The 23,802-nt window shown below is 39.6% G+C and overlaps 1 protein-coding gene across 6 annotated transcripts; it reads left to right on the plus strand.

Annotated features, from left to right (window-relative positions):
• The first annotated feature begins 15 nt into the window (after positions 1-15).
• Positions 16-18,326, plus strand: TMEM267 (transmembrane protein 267). 6 transcript variants are annotated; one of them, XM_054185844.1, is made up of 5 exons: positions 298-543; positions 996-1,038; positions 2,777-2,924; positions 4,345-4,732; positions 10,740-18,326. In XM_054185844.1, the coding sequence occupies exons 4-5, from the start codon at positions 4,409-4,411 to the stop codon at positions 11,073-11,075; spliced, it is 660 nt and encodes a 219-aa protein (XP_054041819.1). In that variant the 5' UTR covers positions 298-543; positions 996-1,038; positions 2,777-2,924; positions 4,345-4,408; the 3' UTR covers positions 11,076-18,326. The 6 variants fall into 6 exon arrangements, with proteins under 6 accessions (XP_054041815.1, XP_054041819.1, XP_054041820.1 ...); XM_054185840.1 differs by lacking the exons at positions 298-543; positions 996-1,038 and adding an exon at positions 16-139; XM_054185845.1 differs by lacking the exon at positions 996-1,038.
• The last annotated feature ends 5,476 nt before the right edge of the window (positions 18,327-23,802 follow it).

Here is a 23,802-nt window from a genome sequence, read left to right on the forward strand (position 1 = left end):
GGGGAGGGGAGGCGCGTCGCTCCCAGACTGCACCGCGGCCACGCATGCCCGCTAGCCCCGCGACGAAGAGGGATGGGGGCGGGCTGCTTTGCTTCACCTCATGGGGCGGAGGAGGCGACCGGTGGCGGCCGCTTTTCAGGTGGGAGCGGAGGGCGGCTGGGAGGCTTGGGAGAAGCGGGAGAGACGACAGCGGCGGCGGGCGGCTTCCCGCCTCCGCGGGGTGAGGGGGGCTGCCGAACGGCAGCCCCCCTCACCCCGCGGAGGCGGGAAGCCGCCCGCCGCCGCCCGGGCCGGGTTTCTCCTCACGAAGGTGACCACGTTTTTATTTCTTAATGACGGAAGGGACGGATGGTTGCTTGAGGCGAAGCGGACCCTTTCCCCCGAGGCATAAAAATTGTTGGCCATCTCTGTGATATTTTTTAACGTTTTCGCCGCCGCGTGCCTGCCCTGCCTTCGTCCCTCCGGAGCTGCACATGCCGCTTGTGTTTTAATCTTAAATTGGATTAGCCGTTTATGATCCGGATGCTGTTGTAGTTAATGAGGGTAATACATAAACTGCTCACGGGGTTTTTTTCCTTCTTTTTTTTTTGTCTAAGGTGACAAATGATTTTTTTTTTTTCCTACGCTGGATAGTACTCTGTTCTGTGTCTACTTACTAAATATTTTTAGGATATTTCTTTCAGCTCTTCCTTGTAGATACCCTCAGTTCCAAAGAACTCATTAACGAGAAGGTCGGCATTTTGGTGTCTTGGTCATTAAACGCTTTAATTTACGGTCTCTGATGTAAACAGTCTTAATTAAATTGTGATTTTATGGGGGGTTTGTTTGTTTGTCTGATTTCCTTGTGGCTTTCATTCAGTTTGTTCCTTGATATCTTGGTGAAATCCTACTGATTTCGTGCGTGCTTTTGTCCTCTTTCCTCTTCAGCCTCCTTATACTCTCCAGCCGCAATAATGGATTATAATTATCTGACCAAAAAGTATTTGCATTATCAGGTCTTCACAGACTGTGTTAGGCTTGAATCTGCTTTTCCATGAGGTAATACATAGAAGATTTGAGCTTTTGTCTTAAATGGTAATCGTACTTCATAGAGTTTCTCATACAAATTAACGTCCAATATAAAATGTTTCTTTAGGAGATTATAAAATTATAAGGGACTATGGTGATCTTTTGACTTCTTGCATAAAGTATATAATTCTACTAATTTAGTTCATTAAATTCCTATATGTATTCACGTACCCGATAACTTCTTGCAAAATTGGGACACAAATTTTGGAGAGCAATATTTCTAAATTATAATTTTGGCCATTGAATTTTTGTTTTGCTCTTACAGCATGAGTTGAAAGGCCTTTTAGTGTCAACTGTTTCCCCAAATGCATATTTACAGCTTTGATCTAAATATCTTCTTGTGTCAGTACTTTATAATGGTAACTGTGCATTTGTTAAAATTATTTTTATAATTTCCTTGTATTAAATTAAGTACATCACCAAAAATTGCATTTTGTGGGTATAGGAGGAGATTGTGCAGAACGCTTCATCTCGTATAAAAATGTCATGAGATATAACAACTCTTAAGTGGTGTTACTCTGTCAGCTGTTGTGTGCATGTGTTTTATGTAAACCCAACCTAAATCTTTCCTTCAGTATGTTAACCGGGCTGACCACTTGCACACATGCATGCGTTTTATGGAAACCCAACCTAAATCTTTGCTTCAGTATGTTAACTGGGCTGGCCACCCATAGGTTTCTAAGCATTTTTGTGTTATACATCTATTTCCCACTGTTCAGTTTTAACAAGAATGTAAGCTCCACAACTATGCTTTCTGAGATTTGTAGGATAGAAAAACCTATGACACTTCATTGTGGTACTTTGTAAACCATCTGAAAGCCATTATTTTTCAGACAAAAAACACAGTTTCTAGTTTTATATTAAAAATGTTATTTTCAGAGGTTATTTTGGTTGAACAGTTTTGTTTTTTCTAGTATGATTTCACTCTTGATCTGCAGAATATTTATACCTGGGCCGCTGTACCTGGGAATGTGACTTGGTTTTTACACAGGCAGCAGTCATTCTAGTCTATAAAAGACAGCAGAGGCAGACTGTTTAAAATGAATGGTTATGCCATGAATGTGGCTCGTGACTAAGGGTAGTCTGAAGCCCTGTTTTTCCTTTGTGTTCTTCATTCTGGCTCAAAGACACTCATTCACAGATTGTTCTTGTTTTCCAGTTGGCATTGTTACCTTTATTTCATGATACATAATTCTGAAATCGTACTAATTTTGGATTTTACTTTTCCTGTATACTTTATGCCCGTGTTAATAATATCCATAGCAAAGTAGTGTAAGCCTACCACAGAACTGATGCGGACCTCTGTTGCTATTTGAATGTATAGGTCTCTGTTTATCTCTTCCAAGGTTGCTAATTGATGGGATGAAATTAAAAAAAGATCCCTGAATATGGCTCATAATTTTTTCGTTATGTGGGAATCTTTCAGGCACAGAGGTACAAGGAATAATCTGTTAAAATAGATCTCTGTACATTTTGGAATGCAGTTCACTAGAAGACTGGAAGTGCCCTTTTCTGACTTTATGACATTGAGTTTTATTATTGTATTATCTTGTTCCATCTTTATTTGTGCCCTTCCCTTGTTTTATGGTCTTTTTTTCCTGCTTTATTTAACAGAGCTTCTAAGCCCTAGCTGAAATTGATTCTGTGGAGAGTTTGAAGAGCTTTGTGTAGTATTGGTGCTTATTGCTGCATGATTTGATTTCTTCAGGATGGAACAAACGGTGTTGGGTCTTTCCTGCACTGGACTGGGCAGACTGGATTCAGAAAGCACAGAGCCTCAACGGTGAAGCATAGGCCACGTTTGCTACTGGAATAAGGCAACTGCAATGGAAAAAATATGTTCTCCCAGTGCCAGGGTAAGTTTGATTCTGAATACTGGTGTGCTTTTTAAAGGTATGTTGCTACATCAGCCCTTGACAGATTGGATTCTTACACAGCTTTTATGGTAATTTAAAATAAAATCTAGTCTGACATGATGGTTATATAGAGGAAAGATTAGTGAGGAGATCACTGTTTGTTCCTTAAAATGGAATTTATTCAGAAAGGTACTTTATCTTGTAAAGTCACCCACCAGAAAGTGGCAGTTCCAGTGTTTCAGGAAATACTTTATGTCCACATGCTCATTCAGAAGAGGCACAGTCGTGGTTAACAGACTATAAATGTGACCCACTTTTTTTCATCCGCGTGGAGACTCCATGTATTATTCATGCTTTCTTCTCCTTTTTTTTAACATTTTTCAAATAAATGATTCAGTGGGCTTTTTTTTTCTATAAAGATCAGTGCCAGTAGTCGTATCTTGTGGATAGTTCTACAATAAACAGGCATGTAAATAATCTGGAAGAAACATTTTATATTTTCTGGGGCTTATAATCAATAGTGTGTTTAAAATCATAAACTGTTATGTGTCAACATTGTATTAATTTTTCAAGTCTAGTACACTCATAAAAAGCCCATTTAGAGTAAAAATTTACCTGATAGACTTGTATGAAGAAGGGTTATCAGGATTTAATGAATTGCATAGAAATAGCAACCTCTTAGGAAGAATCCATTTTTAGATAGGATGTAGATTTTGGAACTGTGATCTGTCTCCATGGCTGCCCAAAAAGACAGAAGAGCATAACAGTTGGGACAGTTAGAATTGATACTGTCCTTCAAAGACTGCTTCTCAGTGTGCTTAACGTAACAAAGCTAGGGAATACATAATTTATATGAGGAGTTTTATTTCCAAAGTGTTCTTTTTAATGTTATCACAGAAATCTGAGTACCCTGTAGTTTCTTCTTGGGAGTGGGGTTGTGGTGTCTTTAAGATCCTGAACTATTTTTGGAATTTCTTTTGAGATGTCAAGCAGTTAAGGACATTAATTATTCCCAAGAAACCACCTTGTATGAGAGGGCTTCACAACAATTACAGAACCTAAGTAGTTTTTAAGGAGTTTAAAGTGATTATTAATGCTAATAACAATGCCTTTACTTTCAAATTACAACAGACATGTTTGAAAATATTTTGTAAAATTTAAGATTTCAGAAAGTGAAGTTAGAGCTTTCCATGTTACAAAGGTGCCTGTTTTAATCAGAACAGGGTTACGTGTTTTAATTCAGAGCTGTAGTGTTCAAGTCAACAAACTAACTTAATTGAAATAAAAAATTCCCTAGGAATATTAAGTGCAAGCATTGAGTTTGTGGTTTTTATGCTTAGTTGTGGCTGTGATAACAAATGCTTTGTGCTAATGGATTTTTGTCTTTAATAATTTTCTTTCTGTTCTCTGACATTTACAGAATAACTGACGATACAAAGGACAATGCACAGTGTACATCCTGATGACATTTTGTGTGCTGTGACATGGTTTTTGCCATGGCATCTGAGACTGACAAGGCCCACGCTCTTCTCCAAACTTTCAGCGCAGCTTCAGTTATTTCTAGTCTGGGTTTGGGAATATTCTGCTTTGTAGCAGACAGACTTCTGCAGTTTTCCTTCATTCAGCAAAATGACTGGCTCCGAGCCTTCTCTGATAATGCAGTGCATGGTGTACTAGGAATGTGGTCCTGGGCAATAGTGATTGGACTCAGGAAGAAAAGTGACTTCACTGAGGTCACTCTGGCTGGCTTCCTCGCCTCCGTCATTGACGTGGACCACTTCTTTCTTGCTGGGTCCCTGTCATTAAAGGTAAGTCAATAGATCAGTGATAGTTTATTTTCTTTCTTAATCACTGTTTACTTTATTGTTCTTCTACCGTATCCTAAACAAAAAAAGTTCCAATGATACTTTTATTAGATAACTTTTTAACAGATATATGGGAATTGTATATTGCAACTGTTAGGATTTTAAAAGCCCTAAAAATATTTTACATCTACTGTTAAGTTCTGCTCCTTACAAGGCTCTGAAAAAAGAGTTCTGAAAGCCCTTGTACATGCTATCCAATGTGTATCACAAAGTTGCTTTGTTAAACAGTTAAGTGCTGCCATGCGCGCTATGTGTATAAAGTGGATTATTTCACTTCTGTTTACAATATGGGGTAGAAATATCTGGAAAACAGATAATCCCGCTGCTGTTTGATTTCATTCACTCCTACTGAGCAGTACATTTGGTTTTAGCCAGCCCTAAATATTTCTCCCACAAACAAGCTATGTATGAGCTGTCAACTTTAAAAAGGCTGTAACAACCAAGGTCAGCTAACTTCGTTATTTGCCCTGTTAGAGGGTCGGAAGCAGAAAAGCATAGAGGGGTCCCACCTGCAGGGAGGAGCAGACAGGACAGGTGACCCAAAACTGACCAGCAGGGTATTCCATCCCATCTGCATCACGCTCAGTACAAAAGCTGAGGGATCAAAGGTCAAGTCTCTTTCTTTAGTGGCCAGTGTCTGAGGAGGATCCTGTCTGTTCGTCTGCCTTTGATCCCGATCTGAGTATTCCTGACTCCAGATCCAGAATTCAACTCCTGTCTGTCGCTGACTTCAATCTGGGACTTTCCCTGTGCCTGCTGGTGATGTGATTGTCATCCTGGGAGCTGGATACAGTTTTGTATATATTGTATACTTTTTTAAATTATTCTATTTTATTTATTATTTCCTTATTTATTATTATTTTCATTAAAGTAGTTTACTTCTTTTTCTAAACTCGTAAATCTCCTTATCTCTTCCTCTCATCTCTTTGGAGAGGGTGGGGAGGGCCATCTGTCATTCTGATTGGACAATCCGGCCAAACCATGACAGATTTATTGGCACCCAACGTGGGGCACGACTGTGGCACTACCAGAGTTCTGATAGATGGTCTGAATAGTTTGCACTTTGTGTAAGCTCTGGCTGTGCCAGCCCTGGCCACTGTTCTCTTAGCACTGACCTCTAGATCTCATACCTCAAGCAGACACTTTTTGCTCTCAGCTACCTCTTGGTCCCCATAGCTACAGCCCTGCCCCTCTGCGTGTTATCGAGGGTTTGCTTTGCTCAGCAGCAGAAGTCCCTCATGGTTTGATTATGCTGGTGTTGCTAGCATATGTATGCATACATGCTACTTACTCTCCCCTCACCAGAAATGTACACCCTCACCTATGTATGGACCTAGACAGGAGAAGGGGAAGATACTGATCTTTATCCATTCAACCAGAGCGTAACTTAAGTTGTTTGACCATTTCACCTTCTTTCTCCTGCTCCAGTTTGCTCATAATGACAGGAAATAGCTCCTAGGAAGCAGAGGAAGGAAGGAGGTGGAGGGAAAATTGCTGTTCTTTGTAATCCTTTCATTAAAGAAGAACAATGCAAAATCATGTACCAATTTTTTTTAAATGTGTAGGAGACAGCTAAATGCATATAGTTGAGATGTAAAAATCAGGCTTGCAATGGGAAAATAGTTTTTGTATACATACAATATCACAATTTGTTGTAGAGAAAAGATGTTTTCCTATTTGAGCATTTGGTCAGTTTCCCCCTTGTATTTGTCTTTGACAAAGAGGGGATCTTTACAGAATCACAGGGTGTTTGTAGTTGGAAGGGCCTTCTGGAGGTCATCTTCTCAAAGCCTGCTGAAGCAGGCTCACCTGGAACCAGTTGCATGTGTCTTGACAATTTTTTCATATCTCCATGGATGTAGACTCCACAACCTTTCTGGGCAACCTGCTCCCATGCACAGTCATCGTCACAGTGGAAATGTGTTTCCCTACGTTCAGAAGGAACCTCCTGTGTTTCAGTCTGTGCCAGTTGCCTCTTGCCCTGTCAGTGGGCACCACTGGAAAGAGCCTGGCTCTGTTCTCTTTACACCCTCACTTCAAATATTGGTACACCTTGATGAGAACTCCCTTGAGCCATCTCTTCTTCAGGCTGCACAGTCCGTCCTTTCTTCATATGCAAGATGTTCCAGTCCCTTCATGATCTTAGTGGCCCTTCTCTGGACCCGATCTCGAGTAGTTGCATGTGTCTTTCATAGTGGGGAGACCAGAATTGGACTCAGCACTCTAGAGGTGGCCTTACTAGTGCTGAGGAGAAAGAGAAGGATCACCTCCCTCGACCTGCTGGCAACGCTCCGAATGCAGCCCAGGATAGCACTGGCCACCTTTGCCACAAGGTCATGTTGATGGCTCATTTTCAACTTATTCTTCAACAAGTTGAATTTCCTCAAAACTGTGCTACAGCCCGTCACCCTCCAGCATGTGCTGGTGCCTGGTGTTGCTCCTCCTTAGGTAGTCCCTACTTTTCCCTTTTTCTGTACTTTTTGCATATGTAAATACTGTAAAATTATAAAACTATATAAAGAAAAGGAAGATTAGTTTGGTTGTTTAGTGAGTCTTACAATATTAACATTTTGCTATAGCATTTAAATTTGTAATTATTCTCATGTATTTTCTTATTTTAAAATCAGTAAATGCAAGTAACGAATGGCTAGTTATTATAAAGTATCGCTAAAATTTTACTGCTGCTTTTTCTTGCATTTGAGATTACCAGTATTTTTTCTTAATTATGACCACTAGATGACGCTCTTCAACAATGTCTGTTTAAAAAGTTGAGTATTGCATCGCTTCATAGAATTGAGAGGTCACCTGTCTTTTCACTGCCTTCAGTGAGGCAAGGTTGAATATGCTTACACTTTCCATGATGGAGAACATCTGTGTGGCCTATCCGTAGTATCCCAAACAAAGCGAATGATTGCAATTTCATGAGTTAATTTTCTCCTGTATTGTTTCACTTCCCAAGCAGCTAGCAATTGTTTTTCTAATACTCAGCCTAAAGTATTGATGTTAACACTTAGATCTTGTTTTCTTATTCATGAAGGCCTCTCTGCAGAATACAGCTGATTGCTGTGCTCTCCACAAAAATGTTTTTCAAATCAGAAATACAAGATGTTTCAGGTAGAAGTATAGTCCTTTAGTAGCCAAACTACTAGGAGAAGGCAAGATCCCCAAAGGCTTCTTCATAGTCATTTGCCTACAGACTCCTCCCCTTCCATACATTAACTAGGCTAATAAAAGATGTTTACCTATAAACAACATCCTGTGTAGGTCTCTTGACCCTCACAGCAGTAACAGCATTACTCTTACAACTTGCAAAACCATTATTTAGTCAAGAAGAGACAAAAAGTCTCTTCTTGACTAAATAAATTGCAACAAAATCTGAAGGGCCTGGATTTGTTTTCTAAACCTCTCTGTATTTTTCATGTCTCCTCTGGATTGCTAAATTATCTTTAAAGGGTCCTGTCCCAAACTGTCTATAGTATTACAGGTGAGACTTCATATGAGCCAAATAGCTTAGATTAATTCCTTTTAATGCCACATGCATACAACACTTAGTCTTTTAAGAAGAAAAAAAATCTGTTACAGGTTTTATGTCTCCTTGCAATGCCATCAGAGTCTTTTTAGTTTGTGATATAATGTAATCCCCATAAACTTCTCAGCTGTGTTGTTGCCTGGCTAGCTGATTTTAATATGTGATTTTTCTTTACTCAGCTTAATGTGATGCACCTTTCAGTTTCATGTTGTAATGTCAGGCTATTGCCTATGTAATTTATTACTTTGTGGGATTCTTTTTTACTACATATTTATTCTAGTTCATCCTGTTTAGATTGCAGGATTGAGAGTAACTGATTTAAGACACTACAGTGTTTACTGCTTATGCAACACATTACGAACTAACTAATAAATTAAGTCTAATTAACTAACCACACCACTGTTACTAATTTATAACAATAGTATTTTTCATATTACTCTATAAAACTCTCCATCATCGCTCTTAAATCTGGTGACGAATTACTTTTTTGAAGTAACCCTTCTATGCAGCACAAGGCAGTATTGCCTTTTACCTCCAGTTGCCACCTTCACACTAGTGCAGTCATCTACTCCTGTTCCTGCTGACACAGCTCACTGCTTGGATTATTTGGCTATTGGGCTGTTTTTCACAGCGTCATCGCTATTTTTCTGGAGTATTCAGGGTAAATAGTCACCTGTGGTATTTATATGTTTACTCTGATAAATGCTTGTGTACCAAGTAGCATGTGATCTGCCCTTTTGCTCACTTTATTTTTGCAACGAGTATAAAGTCTACAAAGACTATGCTACTTCGAATTTGTAGCTCTTTGTATTCTGTGTAGTTTTTACTGTGTATTATATGCACACAAGTGTAGAAAAATGTAAGAATCCGCGTTTGAAGAATCTGTCTCATTGACTACCTCTAAAGGTGAAAGTTACTGCAGCCTGCCATCATACCCAGCATTGCTGATAAACAACAGCATGATGGGCTGCTCCCAGTGTCCCCCAGGATTGTAGCCCAAAAACTCACGCTGCAGAACAGAAGTGCAGAAATTACTAGCTTGCTATTTACAACCCACCACTTCTAAAAGTGTAGAGGATGCAGTCAGTGGCAAACAAGATAGTACCTGCAAACATGTGTAGCACAGCTGGTTAATGTGTCACTGCTGACCAACCTGGGCTGCACAGGAGCATTTCTGGAATTAGAGAATAAGCTTTGCAAACACACAATTAATTTAACATTGAATTTATAGATTGGCCTCAAAACCTAAGGACTTCAGGCTTGAGAAGCATCATGAAATACGAGTGAGGGAGCCCATGTAGTTACCTAAATTCTGTGGTGTATCTTTGAGCATTAAAGCAAAAAGTTTGTTTGCGGTCTCCTGCATGCAGTTGTTCTTTGCTGTCTCCAGCTGCTCATTGTAGTATGTGAGAGGGGTTGGTGGAGCAGGAACTTCAAGAAGATCTTGCACCTGATTGAACACTTAGCCAAGAGAATTTGTGTTGTGAATAAATTCTGTTTGCAACAGCAGCCTGATCTCTCTCAGGTAGACTTTCCCCTAAATCTACACAAACTACGATCATATTTTACCTGGGGGCTTAAGGCAGAAAAGGCTTGTACTATTTATATTTTTTTTTAAGATCTGGTGATTTCTAAAGGCAAAGAAATTTGCCTGTTAGGAGAAAGAGTTTATGTTGCCAAATAGAAATACATGTCTGTCTCTTGCGCTTGGCAACTCAAGGATCTATATGTTCCTCTAGTTACAGAATGTAGAAGAGAAAACAGACTATTCTTCTCTCAGAACTTGGGCAACAGTGTTTCAGAAGCCTAATGAATGTATTGCAATTAGAAAATAGGGTTTTTTCTTGCTAAAATTGAGTGCTCAGGGTTGCTGTATGAACAACCCTGCCATCTGAAATCCTGTATGAAAAAAATTTAAGCGTCACCTCCCCAAAACTGGATAAAACTTGGAACTAATACTGATAAATTGCATACATAATTAACATTCAGATTCTCCTTACTCATTGTGGTGCTGTTGGCATCTAACCTCCATTGGGCTAAGTGCTCCATCGGGCATGGTTGCTTTACTTTTAATTGTCTTGAAATTAAATACATGTAATCAGTGCGCCAGACTATACAAGTTCCTGTATGCCACATGACTATATGACAAATAACATGCCTCATCCCTCTCCCTCCCTGTTTTGCTGTCAGTAGTGCTTAGTAGGATGTGTGATTCATTTCATACAATAGAGAGACAGGGCAGCACACAGCTCTCATACATCTAAATAGTCATTGTTGATTTTGGTCAACTACAGTGGGAAGGAACAGTATGTTTTTTCTTTGCACTTCCACTTAGCCGCTTGATAATAGACCCGTAAACATCCATGAAACATTTCTTATCACGATTGTAGCCATTGCCAATTATATTTTTCTTTTCTGCAGGCTGCTCTGACTCTTCCACAGAGACCACTTCTTCATTGTTCTACTGTGATTCCTGTTGTCGCTCTGACATTAAAGTTTATTATGCACCTTTTCAGGCTTAAGGATTCATGGTGCTTTCTTCCCTGGATGTTGTTTATATCCTGGACTTCTCATCACGTCCGTGATGGGATTCGTCATGGCCTCTGGATCTGCCCATTTGGAAAAACTCCTCCTTTGCCATATTGGCTGTATGTGGCAATTACAGCATCTTTACCTCATCTATGTTCATTTATTATGTATTTAACAGGCACTAGAGAATTAATGTCTATAAAACATGGAATCCGCATTGATGTATAAGAATGATGGCTTTTAAAGGATGTTTGTATTAGCACTTGAAATATGCTGTCTGTTTATCACTGAAGTGGTTTCCTTATGTTTCCTACGACTTCCGAGTTAGGCATTTTAAGCCTGTGGAGCCAGTTACAGCTCCTTTGTCAATTCCTTGTGGTCATAGAAGCCTGTATAATGAATGGTAATAATTTTATACCTATACATTCCCCTTGTAAAATTTGTGGTCTTCCATTATAATTCATGCATAGCTAGCTGGTTTATAAAGTACTTAGTCTCTCTCTGTAGTAATTACGTTACATCTTACTGTCACGGTGCCATTCATCTGATCACCATTCACTTTGGATTTGAATTCTGCCTTTAGATAATACGTTTCCTCTAGGTAGGATTTGTATAGCACTTTAAAAATGTAAAGTACTATATAAATCCTAAGTATTAGTGGGAATGTAGTAGTGTATGGCACTTCTAAAAAACATCAGTTAGCCTTTTAAATTTATTTATTTGTTTTCCTGATGGACTCCTGTATTCAGCTGTTTTAAAAGAAACATGCAACCGCATCTCTTTGAACATTGCTATCATATGGTGTTTCTACTAAATTCTATTCCTCTGTAGTTGCTTGGTACTCAATTTGCAAATAATTACTAGCTATGATTTGTGGTTAGAAAGGAGAAGACAGTTTGGTTACAGTATTATGTGTCTTGGACAAATTGTTGAATTTTTAAAATATACTAATTATGAATATTATTTAATTTGGAACTAAGGAATTTTAGTAAATATTTAAGGATTGTGTAACGGCAAACTTATTTATTACAGTAAAACATAAGCTTTAGGGAAGATGCAGGAATTGCTAAAAATGTGAGTTTGCTTAAAGACCTTACTGCTATATTCATAAACACTATTTTTCATTAAGAAGTGCAAGATCATCTTTATAATTATAAATAAAATGCGTTCTTGTTATACAGAAATAGAAATTTTCTCATAAATAAGTTCCTTAAGGAAAAATGTTACTATGTTACAGGTTCAGCTAGTAATTTGCACTGTCGACTATTCAAAGCAACAGTTTCCATTTACAGAAATTTCTCAGAAGTCCCAAAGTGAAAATTAAGCTCTTCTGTAGTTTAGTGTACAAACTGAGAAATACCTGTTAATAATTGTGGTTCTTTCATTTTCTATTCATTGAACCCCATTGCCCATTAAGGAGATGGGGCCTCAATTATTCCAGTTTGTGATTAATAGTTATCAAAAGGGATTATTTTTATGGAAGAGCATATATAAGGTAGCATGTGCAGAACTTTAAACTTATCAGAGATTGCAAAGCTTAGGTGATGTGTTGATACTACATTTACATTAGTAAATTTATATTAGTATGAAGTACAAAAAATTACAGAAAATATTAACTGGGATGGCTGCCTTAATGGGTACCAGAGACCTTCTGTGGATGCAAAGTACTAAAGTCTCTCTGCCGCACATTAAGCTAATATAGAAAGCATTTCACCCTTTTAAAATGTGCCCTCCCACAAAAGGAATGAATGCTTATGGACACTTGTCTGACAATACAATGGGCCTGTTTAGCCTTTATTATAAAATAAATAAAAGGTTTTTTTCTTTTAAAGAAGATCTGAAAAGCAGAATAGTCCTTACAGGATTGTCCTCATACTGTCGATTTCTGTCTTCTACAGTATGTAAAAGTTTCCCAGAAACAGAAAGGTCTTGCTGTAGAGCTCTCAGAGCAGGAACTGTCTTTTATCCAAAGGCATGATGGTTTAGTAGAGGAGGAGTGTTGCTCGTTCATTTACTTCTAACATGTATTTTAAACAGTCAACTATGACGTGCCAATAATGAATATATTTTGTCCAAGAAGTGAACACTTAAATCCATGTAGAAAATTTTCTGTGTTCTTGATTCATGGTATAATATTTGTATAATTTTGTGCTTTATCCAGATTTGTTGCAAAGGGAAATGTATATAGGAACAAAGTGTAGAATTACACTTTCTCATTTTTAGACTGTAGCTGTAGCATTTTTGGTAGCTATATGTCCACCAACAGTCCTTAAGATTGGTACTGTACTGTTCTAACCATGCTTAAGGATCAGTTAATGGGTACATCTTCAGCAGTTTAAAAACACGTATTTTCATTCTCTGTATTTCCAGCGATATTTGTGGGGTTTTTTTAAAATAATTTTCTGCTGTATTGCAAAATACTGGTTTTCTGGTCATATTCATATAACAGTTCTACCACAGCAATAGGTAAACACCACTTAGAAATGCATTAAGGAAAGTAGCACGCACTTGTGACACATGACTTCTTTCCCCCTCCCTCCAAACAGACATGGCAGAGTCTCATGCCTCTTCCTGACGTTTAGGGAACTTTAGTTCAGGCCATTGACAACTTTTCAAGGTAAACTGACACGTTGCATGTAATGCTGTAATTTGTAGGTAGCCAGATTAGAGAACAAAGGAGACGTTAAATATTTGTTTTAGCCCGTGTCACCTAGGAGATACACCTGCCTATTACAAATGAATTGCCTAACAATTCCTTACCAGTATTTCATGTATATTTCAAATATATTGGTATTTCCAACTATGCATTGATACCTGCCACGTGTAGCAAAACCACGGCAAAAATAAACCAAGATACTAAAAACGTAATGCATTTGTGCTTTACTGCGTGCATTGCAATAACGAGTAAATGTGAAGTACAAAAAGCATGTGAATTACACAAAAAATTGTTAACAAACTCAAGCTTATAATTTCGTGCACAATGTATGATACATATCACTAAATTATTAGTTGTTCCAATTGTTCATTTACTTCGCTAATCTAAACTTTTTCGGTGTATTTTCAAGTTGTACTTAAAAAGTTGAAGAAAGCATGGGTTTTTTCTGATGTAATTTTTTCTTAGAACTGTGCTGCTTTTTTTCCTGCTTTCATACATTGCTGCCGTAAAAAGCTGGTACTACTAATTGCCAAGTTGAAAGAAAAATGTTAGAATGTTTCTTCTCTCTCGTCCTCTAGAAATAAGATAGGATTTCTCCTAATTCCCTAGTGGCCTTAACGTAAAAGAGTGAACACATTTCCTATCAGTTTATACTCTAGTTTAAAATGTAATCTGTATTTTCACGTGACTACTGGTACCATTTTTTTCTGCAGTCAAGTATATTGTATCATGTGCCTTTAATAAGTGAATTATTCATAATTGATGCCATGATACAAGGAGAATGCTGGTGAGTTTGAATTAAACTGAAATAATTTTAACAGCTGGGCCATGGGTATTACCTTATTATCGGAAGAACATTTCCTTTGCTAATGGAAATAAAGTTCCAGAAAGAGAGACAGAGGGAAGAAGTTACAATTCAGTCTAAAGGAAGTGTTAGTGCATAGTAAATTTCAAACACATATTTTTATTCCATCAGCTACTGTCAGTATGAAGCTAAATGGTGAAATGCATCAGAAGAGTACATTTCTGTTTAAGTAATTGAGCCAGTCTAAATTCTGAAAGCTATGCAAATTTATTCAGGGCAGGGGAAATTTTCTGTTGCGTTACACAGTACAGGCTTTGATCACCTGATAATTTTGAGTCCATGAGCTACGTTTTGTTTCCCTGCTACAGGCAGACCTTGCATTGAAACAAGGTAAGAGCTGTCAGGTTAAAGTACCATTTGCATTCATTACAAAAAAACCAGTAGTAACACTTTTCCTCAAAATAATAAGTTGGTGCCTTCAGTTCTTTCTTACAGTTCCCCAAATTTTATGTCCTCTACACGGAATTATGAATTTGAATGCTGTATTGTAGAACTGTCTTCTGTTACTTAAAACTCAGAGCTCAGTTGTCAGGGGTTCCATGGGAAGCTCCCATGGAGGATAAAGGAGTTAGTGAGTGATGGAAGTTTTCAAAGAACATTCTCCTGGAAGCACAAGAACAGTTCATCCCCATTAAAGATGAGGGAAGTAGGTGGAGCAAGAGACCCCCTTTGGCTTAACTGCGAGCTTCTGAGTCTGCTCAAAACCAAGAGAGATGTGTACCAGAGATGGAAAAGCAGATGAACACCCATTGAGAAGTACAAGGGCACTGCTGGGTGTGCAGAGATGCAGTCAGAAAAGCTAAAGCTCAGCTCAAATTGAAATTGGCCAGAGATGTCAAAAACTACAAGAAAGCATTCTTCAGGTACGTAAACAACAAGCTGAAACAGAAGGAAAATACTGACCCGCTGTTAAGCAGGAGAGGTGAATTAGTCACCAATAACGCTGAAAAGGCAGAGGTTCTCGGCACCTTCTTCACCTCTGTCTTAACCAGCACTGTTGGGCCCCAGGCCTCGGGAGCAACAATCCAGGTTGATGCAAACACAGATCCGCCGTCACTGAAGGAAGAGTTGGTGTGTCAACTATTACAGGAGATGGACCCCTACAAATCTATAGGCCCTGACAATATTCACCCAAGGGTGTTAAGAAAGCTGGCTGATGTCATTGCAAGGCCGCTCTCCATAGTCTTTGAGTAGTCATGGAGGTTGGGGGATGTCCCAGAAGACTGGAAGAAGGCTAGTATCACACCCATCTACAAGAAGGGCTTGGAGGAGGATCCAGGAGACTACAGGCTCATCTGCCTTACATCAGTCCTTGGGAAAAATATGGAACAACTCCTCCTGGAGCTATCACAAGTCAAATGAAGCATGTGATTGGGGAAAAGCCAGCACGGATTTACCAAGGGCAAATCATGCTTGACAAATCTGACCACCTTCTACAACAAAGTAACAACCTGCTTGGTTGATGTGGGGCAAGCAGTGGACATGGTTCACCTGAATTTCTCCAAGCCTTTCGATACGCTTCCCCACAGCCTCCTCCTAGAGAAACTGATGCGTTAGGGTCTAGACAAGTGGTCTGTGCAGCGGGTGGGGAACTGGCTGACAGGCCGCACCCAGAGGGGGGTGGTAAACAGCTCCTTTCCAAGCTGGCGACCTGTCACAAGTGGGCTCCCCCGGGGATTGATACTGAGCCCAACGCTGTTTAATATCTTCATAAGTGATCTGGATGATGGGATCAAGTGTACCCTGGTGCAGTCTGTTGATGATACCAAAACGAGTGGGGAAGTGGACACTTTGGAAGGGAGACTCACCCTGCAGGAAGGCCTGGATAGGCTGGATGGGTGGGCTAAGAAGAACCTTATGAAGTTCATCAAGGACAAGCGTGTAAGGTCTTGCACCTGGGAAAACATAATCCAGGAGTGCAGCACAGGCTGGGTGGAAAGGGACCTGGGGATCCCGGTGGACAACAAGCTCTATATGAGTAAACAGTGTGCTGCAGTGGCAAAGAAAGCCAACAGGATGTTTTCTTGCATCAACAAGGGCATCACCGGGAGAGATAAAGAAGTCATTATCCCACTCAGTGCCATATCTGGAATACCATGTTCAGTTTTGGTCCTCACTATAAAAGATGTGGACAGGCTGGAGAGGGTCCAGAGAAGGGCCACAAAGATGATGACAGGACAGGGAAGCCTGCTGTATGAGGAAAGGCTGAGAAAGCTGGGTTCATTCAGCCTTGAGAAAAGAAGGCTTAGGGGAGACCTTATCACCATGTTCCAGTCTTTAAAGGGTGGCTACAAAGAAGATGGAGACTCCCTTTTTACAAGGAGTCACATGGAGAAGATGAGAGGTAATGGGTACTAGTTACTCCTGGGGAGATTCTGATTGGGCACAAGAGGAAAACTTTTCACAATGAGAACAATCGGCCATTGGAATAATCTCCCCAGGGAAGTGGCGGAATCCCCAACATTGGACACTTTTAAGACTCAGCTGGACAGGCTGCTGGGCAATCTCGTCTAGACCGTGCTTTTGCCAAGAAAGGTTGGACCAGATGATCCTTGAGGTTCCTTCCAACCTGGTATGCTGTGATTCTATGATAACATAAACCCACTATTAAAGATAATAGTACTTGTGTGTGTGTGTGTGTATATATATATATATGTAAAATATATATATATAAAAAAAAATATATATATGTATGAACATAGAAGGAAAGATCAGTGTGTGAGATATATATATAAAAATTACTTCTGTGTTTATATAGTCATTTCCCATTTGCTTAACCTAATTTTGTATTGAATTTTCCTGGGGTAAGGAGGAGTGTTTGTGTCAATGAATAGGAAACCCAGGTATGCTACTACTTAGCAAAAATGTTTTTAATGCAAAGTTAAGGAAACCTTCAGAATATTGGAAACTAGAAAAGAAATTATACTGTATTCATTTTGATGGAAATGTGAAGTATATTTCTTGGCAGTTTGTACAAACAGATTTGTTTAACCAAAGCTAATTGACTGAAAACATTTGTATTAGTAAATACGGGTGAACAATCTGTGTGAAAATGGATTTGTACATGGAAACTTGCAGGGCTAATTTACCAAGTCAGACTGTGTGCTGTTGGCACCACATAAAAAATTGCTTTGTCCGAGGAATGTTACTGATGTCCCTGGCGCCTTCCTCATTTTGCCGAGGGAATTCAATCTTAGTTTGATCGTAGTCATTTTTCACCCTTAAAAATTGCGTAACATTGAGTAAGAGTTTCTGGACTGGCGTGAGGTAGTTTCCTTGATTTGCTGTCCACTCCTTCACAATTTTTACAGATAAGCCAAAGAAGCTGGTAGCTGTGAATTCTGGTACAGGAACTATGCTGATGAAATGAAACCAAAGATAGCAGCAAACAGTGGCATAAGGAATTTACAAGGTTATAATGCTGCTAGTTTCACTTTTACATTTCAACTTAAATTGTTGATAGTCATATATTACTGCCAACAATTTAGAAGCAAATTTTGTGATGAGTGCTCTAAAAATCTGAAGTCTTTCTGGGCCAAATGAATTCTGTAAGATTCAAGTAATAAGGCTATATCAATATATTTTCAACAATATAATCTATGTCTTTTTGTGCTTTTAACTGTATATAATGTATGTCTTGCTGTGGAAGCACGGTTGGGGCTTGGGGAGTTTTAATACACAATTCTCTAGCTAGCAAAACCTTTTAGCACAATTAATTTTTGTTTCATTAGGCCCTGGAGAGATAGATCTTCCCTTCTAGACATGTTTTGTTCATGTGAAAGTTTGAGTGATTTGCTAGCATCTTTTGGGTGAATGTTCTGTATGCCTTGTACGTCAAACATAAGTAAGGAAAGCAAATGCACTTAGAACTTCATACCATAAATATGTGTGCACATAATTTATTTATAATTTTTTTTTCCCAGAATAAAAACAATTGAACATGCTGTTGCATCTTGCATCATGCATCTTGCATTTACATGTCTACATAAATGTTGGCCAAGTGGTCTTTCTAGTAATTTTATATGTCTACAGAGACACCAGCAGTGTTCCAGGCACTCTCCTGGTGCTTGACTTACCTCAAGTTGGGTGAAGAGTCTGCTTCTGCTTCACTGTGCCTGACCCAGATATACCTCAGCTGGGTTCAGCAGACTGAACGGCAGGCATCTCTCTCATAGCAAACCATCACAGGATCCCTTTGTGTTCAGGGTGTAGCTAGTCAGTCTGTTCAGTGGTGCGTAAAACGTGGTTTATCTCTTCCTAAAAATCATGTCCACTTCTGGTGTACTGAATTGCATTCCAGTCACCACAGGTTGTACTAACTAGATGGTTGCTGACTGAAATCGGGATTGTAGATTGGGCTTGTCTTCCTGTCATTCGCCATGATTTCCTATTGCTGGAGAAGGAAACTCTCTCTTCAAGGAGTGTTTTATCCAGGAGATTCTGTGACATGTAGCAGAACGTGAAAAAGTGAAACAACTGAAGGCAGTTCCCATGGGGCACTTAACATCACTTGTAGACCGACATATTTCAGCAGAGGGATGATCATTTTTTTTAAATGTATTGTAAATTTTAAAATGCAGAACAAGCATTTATTGTTAAATTAGACGATTTTCTTTCTCAAAATCCCAATCTGTCCAAAACCAGGAGTTTCCCTTGAAAAGATTTAACAGTTGCAGTTAGTATATTTATCACGGCTGAAATTCTCAGTGCTAAGTCTCTGCTTTGGCTTACGTTTCTTTGAAAAAAATAATTTGCTCTATCCCAAGTGTATGGGGACTTGGACAAGGAACGTGAAATTTGTTAAAAGATTGCACCTCTTCCTCCCTTGAAAGCTGACTTAGGAGAGGCTCTACTTGTGTATCCTACAGTAGAGCTTGTGCTAGGTACTGTCAGTCTCTCTTAATGGCAATATGTAAAAGCTGATCACCTGTTATTGTCATGGTAAATATTTATGGAAGTCAGGAACCTCTCACATTACTCCCCAGCACTACCAAGGACAAGCAAGATTGTACCTGCTGCTGCCATCTGCACACTCAGCACAAAGAAGGAGTGCTGCAGCGCTAGTTAAGGGAAGCCATGGCTTGGGTGTGTGGTGTGGGGGGCTCTATGCTTCAGCAGTTTCCAGGGGTGTTAGAACCTGCTTCTGTTATAAGAAAATCCTGAGTTTCAAAAAAAGAGTTTTTTTCCCAATGAATTTCTGCCACTGAAAGTCTTGTTGAATGATCAAATTTCTTGAAAACTTGTTTCAGATAAGATAAGAAAACCAGCCTGGCTGTGACTTGATTTACAAGAAAGTATATTCTTGCTGTCTATTTCAAAGGGATGAATGTTGGCACGTTTCTCTGATTCTCTGTTGCCTGGATTAGCTCTGCAAAAAAGGCAGTGCTTTCTTAGTCATCAAGAGTGTGAGTGTTTTCCCTCTTTTTAGTGAACAGATACAAAGGTTTGGAAACCTTGAGTACAACTTTTTTGCCTTTGGCACATGTTCACAAACATTCACCTAAGGGCCACGAAGGTGATCAGAGGGCTGGAGCACCTCTGCTATGAGGACAGGCTGAGAGAGTTGGGGTTGTTCAGCCTGGAGAAGAGAAGGCTCCAGGGAGACCTTATAGCCCCTTCCAGTACCTAAAAGGGGCCTACAGGAAGGATGGAGAGGGATCCTGTCAGGGAATGTAATGATAGGACACGGGGTAACGACCTCAAATTGAAAGAGGGTAGATTTAGATTAGATATTAGGAAGAAATGTTTCACTATGTGGGTGGTGAGACACGGGAACAGGCTGCCCAGGGAAGCTGTGGCTGCCCCATCCCTGGAGGTGTTCAAGGCCAGGCTGGATGGGGCTTTGAGCAGCCTGGTCTAGTGGGAGGTGTCCCTGCCCAGGGCAGGGGGGTTGGAACTACTGATCTTTAAGGTCCCTTCCAACTCTAACTATTCTATGATTCTATCATGATTACGAAAGGTATTCAATAAAAGATGAAAAATTCTTCAGACCAGCATGCACTGAGCATTTCATCAGAATCTGCCCACACCGCCTACACAACAGGCAGTAGATGCATCTCCCCAGAAGGCAGTAACTGATACCATAAAACAGGCTATTGAAAAATAAAGCATTGAAGACAAGAATTGCTTTGCTTTAGCTTTTTTCTTCATCCAGTTTATTCTGCCTCCCTAGCTTGAAGAAGGACTGACCTTTTAGTGAGTTTGTTCACATTGCCACATAGTGTACATATACTCTAAGCTTACACGGAAGATTAAAGGTTTCAGGTGCACAGGTGAAGGTGAGTTGCATGGTTATAGCGAAATGCTCTTTTCCAGAGTTGCTGATGGTATGCGATACCAACCAGAGGGGAGCATATCTCAAAAGGAGTAGTATTGATTGAAGATAGAGAACACATTATTTCCCTGGTGCTGGTGATACTCCTTATGCCAGGATATGACTCCAGTCTCCCTGGCAGGAGTTACTTTATTGATGGAGATAAAAGCCTATTTTTCAGTTGAGATTCACCTGATTTGGCACAGTGACATAATTACATCTACAGAGGTAACAAACATTGACTTTTGTCTGTGTAATGAGAACAACTTCTACTAAAATTTTCTAAGTTTAGACTATATCCAGGCTTAAAAAAAAAAATACGTAGCCAAATACTTTGTGTTGAAGATGTTGTTTGAAAACACTCTCCTGTCATGTTTACAAAGGGTATTTGCTATTTCTGCTTACTTTCTATCAAAGTAACCCATACTTGCTGACCTTTAGGAATGATGGCACAGTCTACTTCATGGAGAAAGAACGAACTTGCAGAGGTACATACAGGAGAAAACAGTTTGCCAACCTTCTGGAAGAAGTAACTGCTAGACTTTCAAAATCAAAACAGTTGAACAGAAGTGTTCTGTGACATGCAAAAAATACATTTTAATGCTATCGAGTGTTTTATCCCTTCATAATTTATCAAAGTAAAACTTCTTAACTGACACTTGTTTTCTTCCCACCAGTATTCATATCTCCATGACTCTCCTGGTGGCACATTTCACATGTATCTCCAATGCTTTATAAGCATTACCCAATCTCATTAGGTCCCTAATTATTTTACAGGAAAAAAAAATAAAAAATATTGTCTCATATGAACAAGTGGCAAAGCTGGGCCAGATAAGTGTGTTCAAAGGTAAATTCTTCAAAGCTGGGGAAGTAGAGCTGACTGGGGAATGTTAGGATGAAATGTAGTTTTTCAAGGAAAAGACTGCTCTAGAGAGGAGCTCATTTCAAACTCAGTAATTACGAGCTCAGAATTTCACGGTTAAATGATGTATGTCAGTCACTTCCTGCCAGCTGACCTAAAGTGATGAAATAGTTTGGGTTTTAAAACTACAAAAAGAGAGCAGGCTATGGCAAACAGCTTTCCAATGCCAGGCTTTGGAATAGTCATGAGGAACTAAGATAGCAAATTCACTTGCCAAAGTAAATCACATCCCAGCCCCAAATTAGTCAATAAATACAAATGTGCGGGACTCTTTCCATTCAAGTATTTATTTGATGGACTGGACACCACTGGATAATTTAAAAAACAAGCAGTGAGAGATTACGGGGAGAGAGTGTGCATAATGTCCTGTGTGGGGCACACAACCACCCCTGGGGAGGACAGTCAGCACTTGTGGCAAAGATTTGTCTCTTGTTCCTGTTTGGTTTTTATTGCAACCCACGGACTGGATCCCTGAAGGATCCAGGGAAGACAGGGTGGCCCGTCTTCAACGGGCAGCATACAGTTGGTGGTACCTGAACGTAGATGAGGTGAAACATAAGGGAATGTTTACTTACCCAACTTCAAGCGGTTAATACAACCTGGAAGAGATTTGAGTGCAAATTTATTCCTGTATATTTTCCTGCATCATTTTTACTCTGCTACATCAGTGCAGCCTTGATCTGTTAGCCGACAGGTGAGCTTGGTTCACTGTGCGAGTTCCGTAGTGTGACCTTTATCACAAATGAGGAACATGTGGTGATCACATTACTTGTGGAATTCAAAGGAAAAGCTGGCCAAATCCAGCAACCAAAGCCCTTCCTGGTATTAGTGAGTGAGAACTGCAGCAGCAGACATATTATTAACAACATTCTGATTAATAATGTATTTGTTCTGGGTAATGCAGGAAGGTTTCAGTCACTCATTAGCTGTTGTGTAACAGTAAGACAGTCCCTGCCCAAGTAGTCTTACAATATAAACCATCTGTGTTATATCATGTAGATAACATTTAACTATAAAAATATAAAAATCAAGGAAGTGATTCTGATCTTGTTTGGTTTCAAGTAACCGACTTTAGAAGTGCAAATCAGAATGAATAAATGCAAATTAGTACTTATTTTTTCAAAATGTTGGTATTTCCCATACCCCTTGGACTTGTGGAACTCGTGTATCTGGTATTCCAGAAGAGAGCTGCTAAAAATAGCTCCACACATTTTATTTTTTAAAATTCTCTTTAAAAAAAAAAAAAATCTTAAGTAGATTTTGCACAGACAGTGACATGATGGAGGAGGACGGGGCGGATCTTTATCCAATTCATGCATCTTTTCACTGCCCAGAAATTTACTCTGCATGCCTCCCGTTGTTGGTAAAGTATGGCCTTTTTCAGAAGCAGGGCGTGTCGGATTTTCTACAAATGAGGCAGTAGAAATTAACCCAGCTGCAGTCCTGCCTACCATGTTTCATCGTAACACCTGACGGAGTTGTATAATGAAGTTCTTTTGTGCCCTTCTGGGAAAAAGGAGCTAAAAAAATAAAAAAGGCGTGGGAAAGAGCTGTTTTGGATGAACGCTCCTTACGTGGTGAGTTTCCCCACTTCTGCCGAGCTACCTGGCAGCTCGTGGAACAGGATGGTCATTGGTAGGAAATTTATGCAAGGACCCAGGGTGAAAACACACCGCTCCTGTTTCACAGCCAGTGGGCCACGAGGCCCATTCAGAAAGGAAGGATTCTTCATTACAGCCACTCTCTTTATTTATTAGCCCAGGCCATAAGAAGCATTAAAAAGAAGTCTTGAAGCTCTTTTTCCTCTTCCCCATCTTCCATACCTACGCTGGGCATAAAGAAAGTGTGAATTCAACTCTGTGAATGAAAAACCCTGTATGTGGCACTAAAGAGTACGCCATAGCCCCAGGGCTGAAAGGGCACGACCTGTTACCTGGCAGACGTGAGATCACGTGAAGTTGTATAAAAATCTCTGTGCCAGCTAAATAACAAAAATGTAACATGTGGGTATGATGTTTTATAAGACAAAATTTAATTTCCTGGTATAAACAAGGGCTGCAAGAGATCATAGTTCAGGGTTAATAATGACTTCACAAACCACTGTAACGGTCAATGGATTTGGGTCAGGAACGAGGGAGAATCACATTTGTTCCCTGTAAAATTGGCACAAGGCTGTTGATCCTCATGCATTGATGTAAT

This window comes from Rissa tridactyla, chromosome Z, assembly GCF_028500815.1.
Source record: "Rissa tridactyla isolate bRisTri1 chromosome Z, bRisTri1.patW.cur.20221130, whole genome shotgun sequence".
NCBI lineage: Eukaryota > Metazoa > Chordata > Aves > Charadriiformes > Laridae > Rissa > Rissa tridactyla.

What these genes read in the sequence shown, in the direction of transcription:
- TMEM267 (XM_054185840.1), top strand. Translation starts at nt 4,409, where the DNA reads ATGGTTTTTGCCATGGCATCTGAGACTGACAAGGCCCACGCTCTTCTC. An exon ending in CTGGGTCCCTGTCATTAAAG is followed by an intron (nt 4,733 to 10,739) that starts GTAAGTCAATAG and finishes TCTTTTCTGCAG; the next exon opens with GCTGCTCTGACTCTTCCACA.